Here is a 15,201-nt window from a genome sequence, read left to right on the forward strand (position 1 = left end):
CAATATTCACAGGGGATTGGTTACAGGACTTCTGCAGTCCCCTATACCCTGTGGATACCAAAATCTCTGAATGCTCCGGTTCCTTATATAAAATGGCATAATATTTGCATATAACGTATACACATTCTCCTGTATTCATTCTTTCTTCATGCTAAGTTGCTGAGTACTGACACTGGCCTGGAACTTGCACTCCTCCGCATGCCACCCACTCAGCTTTCCCATATACTTTAGATCATCTCTATTATTTGTAATACCTAATACAATGTAAACGTTATAAAATAGTCATTATTAAACTGTACTATTCAGGGAAAATGAAAAAAAATCCTGTATATGTTTAATAGGAATGAAATTTTGTTTTAAATATTTTGATCTGTTTGATTGAACGTAGGAAAGAGAACTGTGGAGAGAGTCAGCCATACCTTGAAATTACCACAACACTTAATATTAAAATCTGTACCTCTTCACCCTGCCCTACCTCTATTTCAGTTGAATTATATCAAAATCATCTTTTAAAACTCACTGGTCATCAGTTTTATGAAACTTAAAAAATCTACAAAGAATCTAAACACCTGCCCTAATGCTTGGCATAATCTAATCACAAAAAATCCTAACTGCACAGAATGGATTCTTTCCTCTGTTCATGTTATATACACAGAATCATTTTCTCTTTCAAGATATTCTCATTTCTCTCTTAATCTTTTTTTGGTCATTTTAAGTTACAGACCCCTTAGAATCTGATAAAGGTATGGATTCTTTCTCCTCACACACATTTTACATATAATTTCATTATGTTCTACTAGTTTTGTTGGTGACCTATTGTACACAGTGAGCAAACCCATGGTGCATTAACTGAAACAAGATGTGCTTGCTACAGAGTGGGGACAGGGAGTGGATGAATTCTTAAGGGGATCACAGAAGGTATTTTAGGAGGCAGTGACAGCTCAGCTGAAACATAGCTCATGAAAAGTCAGACTCAAGGTATATTCCATGTGGAAGAAATAACAAGTGCAAAAGCCTCGGGGCGAGTTTAGAGTGTTTAAGGAGAAAGTGGCTAGAATAATGTGAGTCACAGGGAAATGAGGTCCACAAGACAGGCAGGATTATAGTTCCTGTACAGCCTCTTGTGAACCTGCATACAGAGTTTGGATTTTATTCTAATTGTAATAGGAAGCCACTGAAGGATTTTAAGGAGGGCAATAATATGGATATGATTTACACATTTAAAAGAACACTTGACAAGAAAGTAGAAATGGCCAGGCACAGCACACCTATAATCCCAGTGACTTGGAAGGCTGAGACAGAAAGATCCCAAGTTGGAGGCAGGGTCCTGTCTCAAAAAAATAAATAAATAAGCAGGGCTAGCAATGTAGCTAGGTGGTAAAGCAGCCCTGGGTTAGATCCCTAGCACTAAAAATAAATAAATAAAGTAGAAAATGGAGAAGAGGTAACGATGCCAAAAAGAAAAATCCAGGTGTGAAACTATTACAACAGTCTGGGGAGAAGGAAAACAAAAAAGATTTTCAGTGGCAAATATAGAAAAAAGTAGGAAAATTCATGATTCAGCGCACATTTTAAGGTGCAATTGATAGAAATTAATCATGTGGGATAAGGTGAATGAGTAATCAGGTATGAGTTGCGGTTTTCTGCCTTAAGCAAAGACAGTGTTCAATGAAGACTGCCCAGGCAGGAACAGGATGAAGGGAAGATTATCAAGAGATGTGCTGTGAACATAACAAGTTTGAAATGCGGTTTTATTATACAAATGGAGATATCAGGTAGGCAATAATACCATCTCCTAACCCCTCCTCCTACTGTATGTACCCTCAAGTAATATGGATATATTTCTAGAAAGAAAATGAGACCCCAAGCATACTGCCTCCCACGTATCCTCAAATCACTGAATTCACATATTAAATTGTTTTCATACATACTCAAACTTCAGAATACAGTTTGTTCATGCCAGACAGTCACTCACATAACTAGAAATAATTAAAAGACTCATTCAAAGGAGCCTATATTATATGCTTAGGTCAAGACATTAAACTCTGCAACTAATTTCTCCTGACAAAGAAACAAAATGAGATAAAAATATAATCTTATAACCTATAAACCAGGGCCTTTCACATTATAACATGGGTATGATTCCATACAATTATATGAACTGTGTTCCCTCAAAAGATGCTGAAGTCAACTCCCTAGTACCTGTGAATATGACATAGTTTGGAAAAAAGGTCTTTGTAGATGATTAAGATGAAATTATTAGGGTGAGGCACAATCCCTAGAACTGGTATTCTTAGAAAAGGGTAAATGTGACCAGGGAGAGAAATATGCCATGCCAACAAGGGAGAATGCCATGAACAGAAAAGCAAAGAAGGAAGAGAGAGATACATCTACAAGCCAAGAAACTGCAAAGATTGTGAGCAACCTTGAAGAAACAAGGAGGGGTCAAGAATAGACTCTGAGAACCTTCAGAAGGAATAAACTCTGTCAACACCTTGATCTCGTACTTTCAGCCTCCAGAACTCTGAAGACAATAAATTTCTATTGTTCTAAACCAATCCATTCTTGGTTCTGTGTTACAGCAGCCCCAGGAAACTGACACAAAAATTCTAAGAATTAGACTTTCATAATTTATAAGTCTAGATTTAAAAAAAAAGGGCATTTGAATTATATAAAAGACATTAATTCTTCCCCAAAAAGTAGCAAAGCAAAGGACTAAGCTTTGTGACTTTGGACAAGTTATACTCTTGGAGCTTAATCTTTATTTGTAAATTAAGTCAGTTATAAGGATCAATATGAGATTATGCACAGTAAGTTGCTTTGCAGGCTATGAAAGTTACACAGACATGAAGTACCATTATCAACATGATTATACAATAGTCACCTATTTAAAAATATAGTTACATTATATATATCAAGGCCTAATTACTTACCTACAGAAGATGTGCTCACACCCTCCTAAACACACGGGCTCCCTCAGAATATTAGTGCTGTTTGAACAAAGGAAAATAATTAAGACTTAAGAAATAATTATGAACATTTCATGCCCAACATTTATTTCATTAAAAACAAGGCCCAATACCACCACATTTTTCCTTTCACCAAATAGAAAGAAAATACTAAGAATAAATTCATTTAAAAAGCTTTTACTCCCCTAGTTAAATATGCTCATAGTATGACTGCTGAATTCAAATTGAAAACTATCAAAACCCAGTGCAAGTGGTAACATTTTTTATAATGTAAGTCAAAGGAATGACCTTGCTTAATCATCACTAAACCTCTAAACTTCTTGGTGATAAAACTAACCATTGGTATCTTCTTTCACCTACTAAGGTCCATCTTCACCAAACAATAAAAACAATATGGTAAAGACCACAAATCTCAAAATGTGACCCAATAATCACAATGACATAATGTATCATCCAACGGAGAAATTTCTTGACAATTAAATTTCTTGGGTGGTTGATAACTGTAACCAACAAATGCAACCTAGGATTGTTCCAAGAAAACTAGGACATATAGTCACCTTGACCACAAGAATCCACAGATTCCCCTAAGCAAACATGTATTTCTTTTTTTAGAGAGAGAGAGAGAGAAAGTTTTTAATATTTATTTTTTAGTTTTCGGTGGACACATCTTTATTTTTATGTGGTGCTGAGGATCGAACCCACCGCCCTGCGCATGCCAGGCGAGCGCACTACCGCTTGACCCACATCCCCAGCCCCGCAAACATGTATTTCTGACAATTAAGTAGCCATCTATTTCTCACAGATGTCTTGTCCAAAAAAAAAAAAAAAAACAGTCACTCTCAATTCACAGCAAGTTGATTGCTTTGTTCTTTCAGCAACTGCAAACAGAAATCATCAAGCTGGCAGTCCATAGACTAAAAGACATTCACTTCATTTAGAGAAGACAGAAACAAAATATTCCCAATGCTGTCCATCAAATACCTGCTAACTTTGACAGTGCTAAGAAGCTGCCGGTACTACCTAATAAACACACATCAAAAACACACATCACTACAGCCAGTACATATTATGCGGCAGGAGCACCCAGAGAAGTAAGGCTGTGAATGGATGAACATTATGTGCACTAGGTTTATAACGCCAACCCCAGGATCTCCAGGTATTTATACTATCATTATTCAATTACCTCTGCACACATACCACATATCAATAAAAATAGTCCTGCCCATTTCTTGAAAGATCAAATGCAACACACTGCACATTTTAATAGATATAAACATTAAAGTGAAATTGAGCTTTCAGAAAGAACACAAAGAACTGAGTACACAGCCACAATATTATTTCTCAGGCTACTGAAAAGGGTGCTCACTGACATTATAAAACTCATTACTTTTTAAAAACTCACAATAACTGATTTTTCCTCCACACTACATAGAACATACAGATAAAAATATGACTTCTGTGATTCTGGCAATTAAGGTCATCTTTTTTATACAATGTTCAAACTGCCCTAAAATTTTTGCTCATTATTTGACCTACGAAAACTAACCCCTTTTTTTCAATCGAGTGTGCTGAATTTTACTTCACTGTAAGCTTTGCCTCTTAAGATCTAAGTGTGATATTATCACACTTTCTCCTATCACAATACCCTTCCTCTTTCTCTTTAATTTCATCACCCTTGCCAATCCCAATTGCTCCCCACCTGAGAAGATTCTGTTCAGCCTAGTAGTTCCCTGCATTCCCTATCCAGCACAGGCTGCAGGTTTAACTCCTCAGAACCATTTTTACCAGTACTTTAATACCGCTGAGCTCTTCAACACTGATGAACACCAATCTCCAAAGCTAGACAAGTTAGAATCTATTTCTTCCTTGCCAGCTCAGGCTATGAAGAACCATGATAAAAAGAAAGATACACAAATTTATCCCTAAAAAACTGGCATCTTCTTCAACTTTGTATCTCACCAAAGTGATGTATTAGATGAATTAGATGATCCTTGAATAAACAAACCAATAGATACCTATTTAAAACAATCACCATGCTTCCAAACCTCCTTAACCTTACTGGACTCAATGGTATAAGCTTGTGACAACCTAGACACATTTCTATGACTTCACTAGTAATCTTCCCTTTCCCCAAGGTCTTCACTCATTCTTCCTTCTTCAGATGGAATACTTTGTCTCTAGCTTCCAAATCTTCCATGTGTCCTAAAGGAACTCATTATCATTAGTTATACTTCTTCTGTCACTCATACCTAAATATGCAAGGGTAATCTCTCCCCCTACCTAAAAACCACTTCCTTTGGACTCTGCCTCCCATTCTACCTTCTGACCCAGCTCCTCCCAGTCTTGAACAAATAAAAGCTCTAAAGTAAGTGCTCTACACCAGCAGACTCCATCTCCTTCCCATTTTAGCTTTTCCTTAGCTGCTACTTTTCCTACCTCTGGATGTCAGCACACCCACCTCCATGCAGGCTCAGCCTCCTGGCTTTCTCTGTTGGTTCTTCATTCAGTGCCTTGATTCTGCTTCCAAAACTTTAAATTGACTTCTTCAGATGAGTCTGAACCCTTTATCTATAGTTCTTACCCTTCACCCTAGCAATAAGATGCTATCATGTAATTAGCAGTGACTTAGTATCTATGAATAACTGATCAGTAGAACTAATTATTCTAATTAGTGAGCTAGATGACTTTTTTGAGGTTGTTAATAGATGAGGGAAATATGAATGAAAAGCATATGCATATCTGTATGCTCGGGACCAGGCAGAGACTGGGTAGTGCCAATTCTCAATGGCGTTCAAGAGAAGATGATAGAGGGCAGACAATGCATAGAGGTGGTGCCAATCTGTACCAAAGACGGGCTTTTTGAGAATGGCTAGGGCTTTTAGCTGAGAAGATGCCATGAAATAAAAGAACTTTTTTTTTTTTTTTTACAACTAGGAGTTACTGACCAAAATTTTAAATGCAACCAACTTTATTTTTCTGCAGTGGTGGGGACTGGCCTTGTGCATGCTAGTGGTGGGGACTGGCCTTGAGCACTCTGACACTGAGCTACAACCCCAGGCCAAATGTAATTCAACTAATTCCATCAGGAATTTATGTGTATATTATTTTCACTTTTTAAAAATTTAACAGTAAGCCAGGCATGGCGGTGCACACCTGTAATCCCAGCTACTTAGGAGGTCCTGCAACTGGGACCCTGTCACAAAATAAAAAATCAAGAGGGGCTGAGGGTATAATTCAGTGCACTCCTGGGTTCAATCTCCAGTACTGGGAAAAAATAATGTAACATTAAAATTTTCTTCATAATCACTAACACTCTACCCATGCCACCTTTTCTGTCACTGCTCCTTAACAAAAGTTCTACTCTGGTGAAACCAGTGTCTGCAACAATTCTCAAGTATCTTATGTTCAATTCCAGCCCCAGGACTTGCCAACACATTACCCACTTACTAAAAATGATGCTAAACAAATAAGCACAGGAATTCTTGGGATTTTGTTTCCATGCCATCATTTATGCAAAATTCGCATCAGACACCAGAGAAAAATAAAGATCATGAAGTTGACTATGTGTCACTCTTTCCTAAGGAAATTGTAATCTAGCTGGATGGTTATAAAAACCAAATTAATATATGACTTGAGAGGAATAAAACATCATAAGGTTCCAAAAATATGAGCAATAGCATTCCATTCCATGCTATTATCAATTATCAACTAAGTTGTTGGGTTTTTGTTTGTTTGTTTGTTTTAATTTTAACTGATTCTCTATTTTCCTTATCTCCAAATAGATTATAGCCTTTCAGACAAGAAACCTTGAATTTCATTTATCTGAGCTCCCCAACCCAACATTACCTGCCCAACATGGTGCTACATGAGAGCAAATTTCAGTAAATCCTTAATGAATAAACCAAATAGAAGACTACATACAAAAATGTATTTGTATTAGCAATTCCTTTTTATCCTTAATCTATTTTTCTGTTTTATATACACAAATATTAGAATAAAAAAATCCAGATGAGTAAGACTTTACTTGCATGAAACAGGATTTCTGTACCTTCAAAATTCAACTAAACTACTTTCTTCCCATCTTCAGTCATACTTCTATAACTTTTTAAGTTGATGTGGCTAGATCAGTGCAGTCAGTGGATTATAATTTAGGGAAGAACTAAGTTGTGAGAACAAATAATTTTTTAAAAAAAAGAACCTACTGATATAAAATTTTCCTTGAAAAGAAAAAAAGACTCAGTTTAGATTACAAGACTGAGAATTATTTTTTAACTGAATGGCTCCCTAAGTTCCTATAAGAAATCAAATGCTATTTAAAATTAGGCAGGACAACTACCTCAGTGCTCTTACATTTTAGAGAATCCCCAAAGTATTTTTAAGTCATGGACCAGTGTGTTTTATATGAAAATGTACAGGCTCTCCAAACCAATCAAATAATTTGTTATATTTATCTTTAGGAGAATAAATACACAAAGTCTTTAGTAAGTATGGTGATGGATAATGACATGGAAGCATCTTGTTCAATATACTTATTTTTTACATAATTCAAGTAAATCACATGGGAAAATTCAAAATCTTATCAAATTGTTTTATGTCAATAAATGTTGAATGATAGAGTCAAATATCCCAAAAGTCAAATGGGCAACAGAAGTCTGTCTTTTAACAGGAAATTAATATAAAATCTAATTACTATAGGAGAATCTACTATTTCAGTCTCAGAGAATACCATGTATGCCTGACTTAAACAGTATTGGCTATTCCGTCTTTTATTCTCTTTTCTCCAAAGTAAAGCAATGTCTAAGTAACTGCTCTTCTTCCTGATCTTTTAAAGTCCCATCTATTCCACCTGACATTCAAATATTAAGTGTACATGGCTCACACCTAGGCATTCCTCTCTTCCCTTCTCCCCCTTAGAAGTGGTCCTTCAATCAGCATTTATATGCATCAAACTTCCTGCTGCCATCCTAAAATCTCTCCTGAATCCAGACTTGCTTAACAATAACTTCACTTGTAAAGTCATTTCCTATGCTATGGGGGACAGTATAAAGGGTCATCAGCTGAGTGCAGTGGCATGCATCGGAGTTCAGGAGTTTGAGACCAGCCTAGTGAAGACATCAAGACCTATCTCAAAATAATTTGTTAAAAACAAAAAAGTAAAAGAAAAATTTAAGAAAGGGTGTCCACATGTCTTGTATGTTTCTCCAGCAGTCATGCTAGCTGGGTGTTCACCCATTACAGAACTGTGGGTATGGTGGATTTAGCTCTAACTCCCAAAAGAAAGACCTAGATCTACAAATGCCCTGAGGCCTAAATCTCTGCTCAGTGTGAGTAATTAACCCCAGAAACCTCAGAAGGATTCCTGCAGATTCAGGTGAATTAACTAGGTCATTCTGGTATTACCATTTTGTAACTGTGATCCTACCTGATCTAAATTTTTTCATGATTTAAGAAACACTAAAAAACTACATGTCTGGCACTGTGGCAAAAAATGTAAACCTGTCTTTATGAAATATTTAGTATAATTGAAGGAGACAAACATCAATCAAAATATCACATAAATAAATAAATCCCACAAAACATTAAATTCAAATTTGGAGGATATGATGCAAACTGAACACCAACAATGTGTGTGCTCCTTTTTTGTGTACATTAATATTTTTTTAGTTGTTAATGGACCTTTATTTCAATTTATTTGCAGTGCTGAGAAACAAACCCAGTGCCTCCCACATGCTAGGCAAATGCTCCACCACTGAGCTATAATCCCAGCCCTACATTAAATTTTGATAAAAAGTTTTACCAATATTTTACACCCAATAACACTAATAATTATGAAGCCTGCAAAGTGCAGACAGGTTTTAAAGGTAGCTAGTCTCTGTTCTTCATATTATAGAGAAAGACAACAGAGTCCAGGAAAGCTATGTGAATTGTTTTCTGTAGGAAATTAACTACATGCACAAATGGAACAATCTGTATCAATCTGATCCTGTCTTGCTTCATTTATCCTACAATTCTTTTTAGCACACTGTCATTTGTTAATAATCCTCCCTCTCATTATTAGAAATGGCTCCATTTATAGAAATCTATCCATACCTCAAAGACTAATTCAGAAGTCCATGAAGCTTTCCTACACTGGACCCCCACCCAAAGTATGCTTCTCCACATCCCCTTGGCCTTCATCACAATATACCCTGAACTGTGTGTACATTTTACCCCTTAAAATTAAGTATACATCCTGTAAGGGTATAAAATTCATCAATGCTAACTAATATACTGCTTCAGTGATTTCTTGCTATTCTAATGAATAACCAGCACCAGAGCAAACCAAGGGGAGCAATCATTCCATTATAGGATCACTGGCCCGTTAAGAATGCCTCTGAACATTCAAAACTCCTAAAGAAAGATAAAAGCTGAATGCTGGAGTCAGGAAATCTATCCTTTATTTATGAGTATTAATTCATTTAATTCCCATAACAACCTGGCAAGGTAAAAACAATTACTAGCTCATTTTGCAGATAAAGAAAAGGAAGCATACAAAGATCAAATAACATGGCCAAAATCATTGAAGGATTTTAAATCAGAGAGTCTGATTCTAGAATCCATGTTCAAACAACCACTGAACTAGGATGCCTCAAAATATAAAACAATACAAAATTAATTTTCATTGCCTTTTAAATGACAAGGGTGATTTGGGGGAGGGGGGGCCCACCTACTCTAAAAGTTATAAAATCACATTTTAGCTTTTTACTAAAAAAAATTTTAAAGCCCAATATAGCGTTGGGGATGAAGTTCAGTGTTAAGAGTGCTTGCCTAGAGCACATGAGGCCCTAGGTTCAATCCCAGCACTGCAAAAAATAATAACAAAGGCCCAAAACACAATGGTCGTAAGTCCAAACCACCCTACCCACAATTTATGACAAGAGGTACTTGATTAATTCACAAAACTCCACCATATAATGCCTGGGGCTTTTATAGGGCAGCTCCTATTACTATTTCCTGCTTCCTGTAGAAATACATTATTACTATGCTCTCTGCCAGCCTCTCAAATGATAAGGTCTTCCTGCCTCATTTTTCCAAATCTTTAAATAGCTTCTATCTGGTTGTGAGACTTGGCCCTAACACAAATGTCACATCTGGCCTCTTGAACACTTTCATCAGCTTCACCTTGAAGCTATACTCATGTTAAAGGTCAAGAAAGGATGCCCTGTAATGTAGCCAATTCACCCTCACCAGCAAGTAATGCTTGCTGCAAAACAGATCCAATGTGCTACACAAGACAGGTGACAGCTGGGAACACCAGATAGATGACAGCTGCAAGCTGAATGTGAGGGTAATCGGGGTAATCACTAGCCCACTGGATAGAACTTTGAAACTCTGTAAAAGGACATACTGACACAATTTCAAATAACATGACACTGCTTTGAATGGTGGCAAATGAAAGCAAGAAAGAAGCGGGCCACCCTGAGTCACTACCTTCCAGCAATAATGTCACGCAGCTACTAAGGCAAAGACAGAGATAAGAAGAATATATTTTCCCCCTAAGGTAAGGTACAACAGGCCATCTTTGCTCACTATAAGTAGTTCCAAACTTTCAAGAGGGGAAAGCAAAATCACTTCTAAATATTAAGTGTCATGTGATATAAAATTTTAGATCAAAAAAATTTTTATATTTAAAGATATTTTTCCTGTTAAAACTGAGATGGCAAACTATATTGCCTGTGGGCCAAATCAAGCCAGCAGCCTGTTTTCATACAATTCCCAAGCAAAGAATGGTATTCACATTTTTAAGGGATGTAAAAAAACAAAAACAAGAATAGAAACAAGGGCTTCAAAGTCTAAAATATGTACTGACACTTTACAGAAAAAAACTGAGGAGCCTTATGAGAATATACACTCTAAAAAAGTTACAGTTCATCCACTGGTGGTTTATAATATTAAATTTTAAAAAAACGGAATTCAGTATTATTCTCTCACCAACTAGATGAGAGATATTTAAAAATCTGGGGCTATCTCTCCCCCTGAAGATGGCCCACATTCTCCCTGGAGTGCGTATTCCTTGCTTTACCCCAAAGGCTTCTCCTTTTTATGAGATTTATTCATTCTCCCTTGAGTGTGTATCTACCTTCCTAAATAAACCTATGTTAAAAAAAAAAAAAAAAGGGCTGGGGATGTGGCTCAGCGGTAGCGCGCTCGCCTAGCATGCGTGCGGCCCGGGTTCGATCCTCAGCACCACATACCAACAAAGATGTTGTGTCCGCCGAGAACTAAAAAATAAATATTAAAAATTCTCTCTCTCTCTCTCTCTCTCTCTCTCTCTCTCTCTCTCTCTCTCTCTCTCTCCTCTCTCACTCTCTCTTTAAAAAAAAAAAAAAAAAATCTGGGCCTCGGTACTGATGGCTACCATCAGACCTTTGGCTCTTCCTGTTTAGTTCATTCAGAAGCAGAGACATCTTTTTGTACTTTTATGACACTTATTAGTTATCATTTACTCTATGATAATCACCACTCAACAATTTACATGTATAATTTCATCTATTTTCTCCCCTCTCCACACAGAATATAAGGTCTATAAAAGTTGTTTGTCTGCTTTCTTTATTACAAAGTCCCCAGAGCAGTATCTGGCACCTTGCAGGTGGTCAATAAAATTTATTATAATTATTATTAATAAATTCTTGCAGGAGAATGAGCTCAACATTACTTACACACAGAGAATGAACTTCTTGGCTCATTCAATAGTGTCAAAGCTGGAACATGAACTCAGGCAGTCTACAGTCTAAGTAAGTGAAATGCTATGTTTCCATTCAGAAACTGGTCATCTAAATGTTTAACTTAGAGTATTGACTATTAGGGTGTGAACTACAACTGCTTCTATTATTGCAACTAGAAACGCTACTTTTAAATTTGTTATTCTCAGACGAATGACCCATGTGTTTAGGGAAAACAAAGACACACAACTCAGAATATCCTCATATATTCATTCTAGCAAAAATGCCACTGTTCTTAGGAGCCTAATGATGTCATTTTGTTAGATATAAAGTTTTTGTAAAACAAAATATTAAGTGCAAAATTTCTGTGACAGTTAAGTCGTTTTTATTTTTAAAGAAAAAATATCTGTGCATGTAACACAGCAATAACTGAATTCTACAAGTTGGAAATCAAAGGAAAAAAAAAATCAAAACGAAGTCCAAAAGGAAATACTGTTGTGACAGTTAAAAGCAGAAAGTATGCCAGGATGATCCTGATGCAGAAATACTCAACTGTGCATACAACAGTTGCTTCATAAATGCTTTTAAAGATATGAAAAAGCCCTTGTTGGAACTCACAAACCTTCTTGGATTCTATACTAGAAAGGGCTACAGGAAAAGCAGCAGCAAGAAACACCAGTCGTTTAAATGATGCCTTTGGAACGAATACGCAGTCTAAGACGGGAGCTAGAAATGTGGCTCGGTGATACAGGATATCCCAGGCCTTTGATCCAACCAAGGAAAGGAAAATTAGAATAGTGGTGCCCATCACATCGTCATTGTCAATAAGCCCCTGACAAGCGTCTCCAACACTCCACTCTATTCCCCTAAAGTTGTTATGAGGAAAATGTCAAAAAGGCCAGCTCAGCAAAGACTAACTACCCTTCAAACTTCAAGTTCCTCTATAGCGGCCCCAGCCCTGGGCATTCCGGGTTCAAGGGCGTCCCACCGTGCCTGGCACCATAAAACGCGCCAAAGCCTTAGCCCCACCCCAGCCCTACAGGTTCAAACCCCGGAGGTGGAGCCAGGGACCCACAATTTTGGCCACACCTCCAGGCACTTCTGCAGCCCGCTAAAGTTCCAGAACTACCGTTTTAGTTCGGTTTGGAGCAAGAGGCTGAAAAGCCGGCAGGAGAGGATGGGAATGGGGACCTGGGCGGGGACGACTAACGCCAGATCGCTGGGGCAGGACTAACTCTGCACGCCGGCCCGAAAGCCGCACGGGAACCTCAGGAGGAAACGGGAAGTGGGAGAGGACCCTCGAGGGTCGACCATGCCCCGAGCCACTGCCCCCCGCGGCCATCCCCTTGAGCCAGGCTCCGTCTTTACCAGCGCGAGCAGCGCAGCAGCTTCTCCAGGCGGTCGAGCGCGGCGCGGCTGTGGGCCCAGGCCCCGTCACCCGCCGGTTCCATGTCGGGCGCGGGGCGAGGCTCGTTCCCGGAGCGGACCCTCGGCTGCCGGCTGCGCGGCATCGCCTAGCTGTCCGGGAAAGGCTCCTTGGGGGCCGAGGGGCCAGGCGGACTCGAGCAGCGTAGAGCACACTGCTGGCCCGGGAACCGACCCGGTCGACCCGTTCCCGCGTCTGGGCGGGCGGGACGCCGGGGGGGGGGGGGGGGGGCGGCGGAGCGGCCCAATCGCGCTGAAAGTCCCGGCGCGCGGGGCCAAGGGGCGGGGCCGCGAGGACACGCTACGGGCCGGGTGGGAGGGGCCACGGAGGCGCGCCTGGAGTTGGCGGGAAGTGGGGCCGGCAGCTGGGAGAGGTGGAGCCCAGGATCTTTGCCAGTCCACGGTTCTCTCGCCCAAATTTAACTCACTGAAAATCACCAATGGAGAAACTTTTCGTTGCCATTAACTATAAAGAGTGCCCCTTAGGACGGGAGGTGTAGCCTAGGTAGAGCGCTTGCCTAGCGTGGACTTGAAGCACTCTTGATTCCCAGCACCACAAAGAAAAAAAAAAGTTTTACCGACTGTTGAACTTGGAAAAGCTTTGCCCATGACAATGCAGATAGCACTCTCTTTTTCCCCAAAGAAACTAACTTTTTCTTTTCTCCCTTTCCCTACCCCAATGTGGAGTATAAGAGCCAATTAAAAACAAGGAAGGATTCTATCTCATTTTATTAAACTAATTGCAAAAATCTCTTCAAATGCATGTTTAAGAAGTTCTGGCTTACTTTACAATATGACAAAATTTCAAAAAGCATTTTGCTTATTAAAGAGTGTGTTTACCTTTTCCATAAGGGTCATGTTTTACAAATAACACCAATGGAGCACCTGTCCATTCTCCACCCCAATTCATCACCAAGTCCATGTTTTTTTTGTTTTTTTCCCCCAACCTTCTCTTTAATGCACCCACTTCTGTGTCTCTTCTGCAGCCCCAGTTGTCTCATCCTCACATGTGCTGACTTATAACACTTCAACTGGCACCTGCTTGTCCACCTAAGTTCCCTCCTATCCTAGGAAATATCTAAAATATTTCCAAATGCAAAATTCATCTTGGCACTTTATTCAAACTCTAAGGACATTTCCCTGCCCTTTGATTCACATGACCTATGATGCTTCTCAAAACATCCCCCACCTAATAGTGTCCCACCCCTACAGGACTTTCCTTCAAATAAGGACCTGGCTGCCTCTGGGTTTTGCACAAAGATTCAATTTGGAATCTGGACTTGTCCTCTTCCCCATGTTGACCAAGACTCATTCTACCCATCTCAGCTCCCAACACAGCCCTTCAGATGCTTTCCTGGTCACTCAACTAGATTCTTTCAAGTGCTTCCTATCATTATAATCTGCATACATAGACATATATATGAGTATATGTGTTTCCCCCTCCAGTCCAAACCCTATGAAAGACTGGTTGTCTGACCTGATCCCGGGTTAGCAACAGCCTGTAACATGTAGTGCATGACTCTAAATAGGTCTTAAGGATTGGAATCACTGGACTACATTTACAGCAGGCCTGCTTTGCTCCACCATCACCACCACCACTGCCACCACCATAATACCTGCTTTAAGCCTCAAAGGAACACTATGAGTGAGTATTGTATCTGTTTTGAATTGAATATTTGGATTTACCTCAAATTTACATGTGTACATCCAGCTTCCAGAATTGTAAGAAATACATTTGTTTTGTTGAAGCCATCAAAACTATGGTATTTTGTTATAATAGCCCCAACCAAGATAGCATACTTGCCAGGCACAGCCTGTAATCCCAGCCAGGCTGAGGCAGAAGGATCATAAGTTTAAGCATCAGCAATTTAGTTAGACCCTCAGCAACTTAGCAAGACCCTATCTCAAAATAAAAAATAAAAATTACCAGAAATGTAGTGTAATGGTAAAGTGCCCTTGGATTCAATCCCCATGTCAGAAAGGAAGGAAGGAAGGAAGGAAGGAAGGAAGGAAGGAAGGAAGGAGGAAGGAAGGAAGGAAGGAAGGAAGGAAAGAAGGAAGGAAGGAAGGAAGGAGGGAGCATCCTTTATAAGAGGATACAGATG

At 39.1% G+C, this 15,201-nt stretch overlaps 1 protein-coding gene across 3 annotated transcripts in view; it reads right to left on the bottom strand.

Annotated features, from left to right (window-relative positions):
- BARD1 (BRCA1 associated RING domain 1) overlaps positions 1–13,318 on the bottom strand; it is a 79,146-nt gene extending 65,828 nt beyond the window's left edge. For 2 of the 3 annotated variants that reach the window (XM_081261599.1, XM_081261598.1), the window contains exons 1-2: positions 5,428–5,610; positions 2,934–2,990 (exon numbers count right to left, since the gene is read on the bottom strand). Coding sequence is in view for 1 of the 3 variants with exons in the window: in XM_081261597.1 (XP_081117723.1) it covers positions 2,934–2,990; positions 13,040–13,182 (200 nt within the window). In the remaining 2 variants the exon portion in view is untranslated. Of the gene's footprint in view, positions 1–2,933; positions 2,991–5,427; positions 5,611–13,039 lie in introns of those variants that run through there. The other variant, XM_081261597.1, reaches the window with a different exon arrangement.
- Positions 13,319–15,201: the final 1,883 nt, after the last annotated feature.

The sequence above is a fragment of the Spermophilus citellus genome (assembly GCF_964194105.1).
Source record: "Spermophilus citellus genome assembly, chromosome: 11".
NCBI lineage: Eukaryota > Metazoa > Chordata > Mammalia > Rodentia > Sciuridae > Spermophilus > Spermophilus citellus.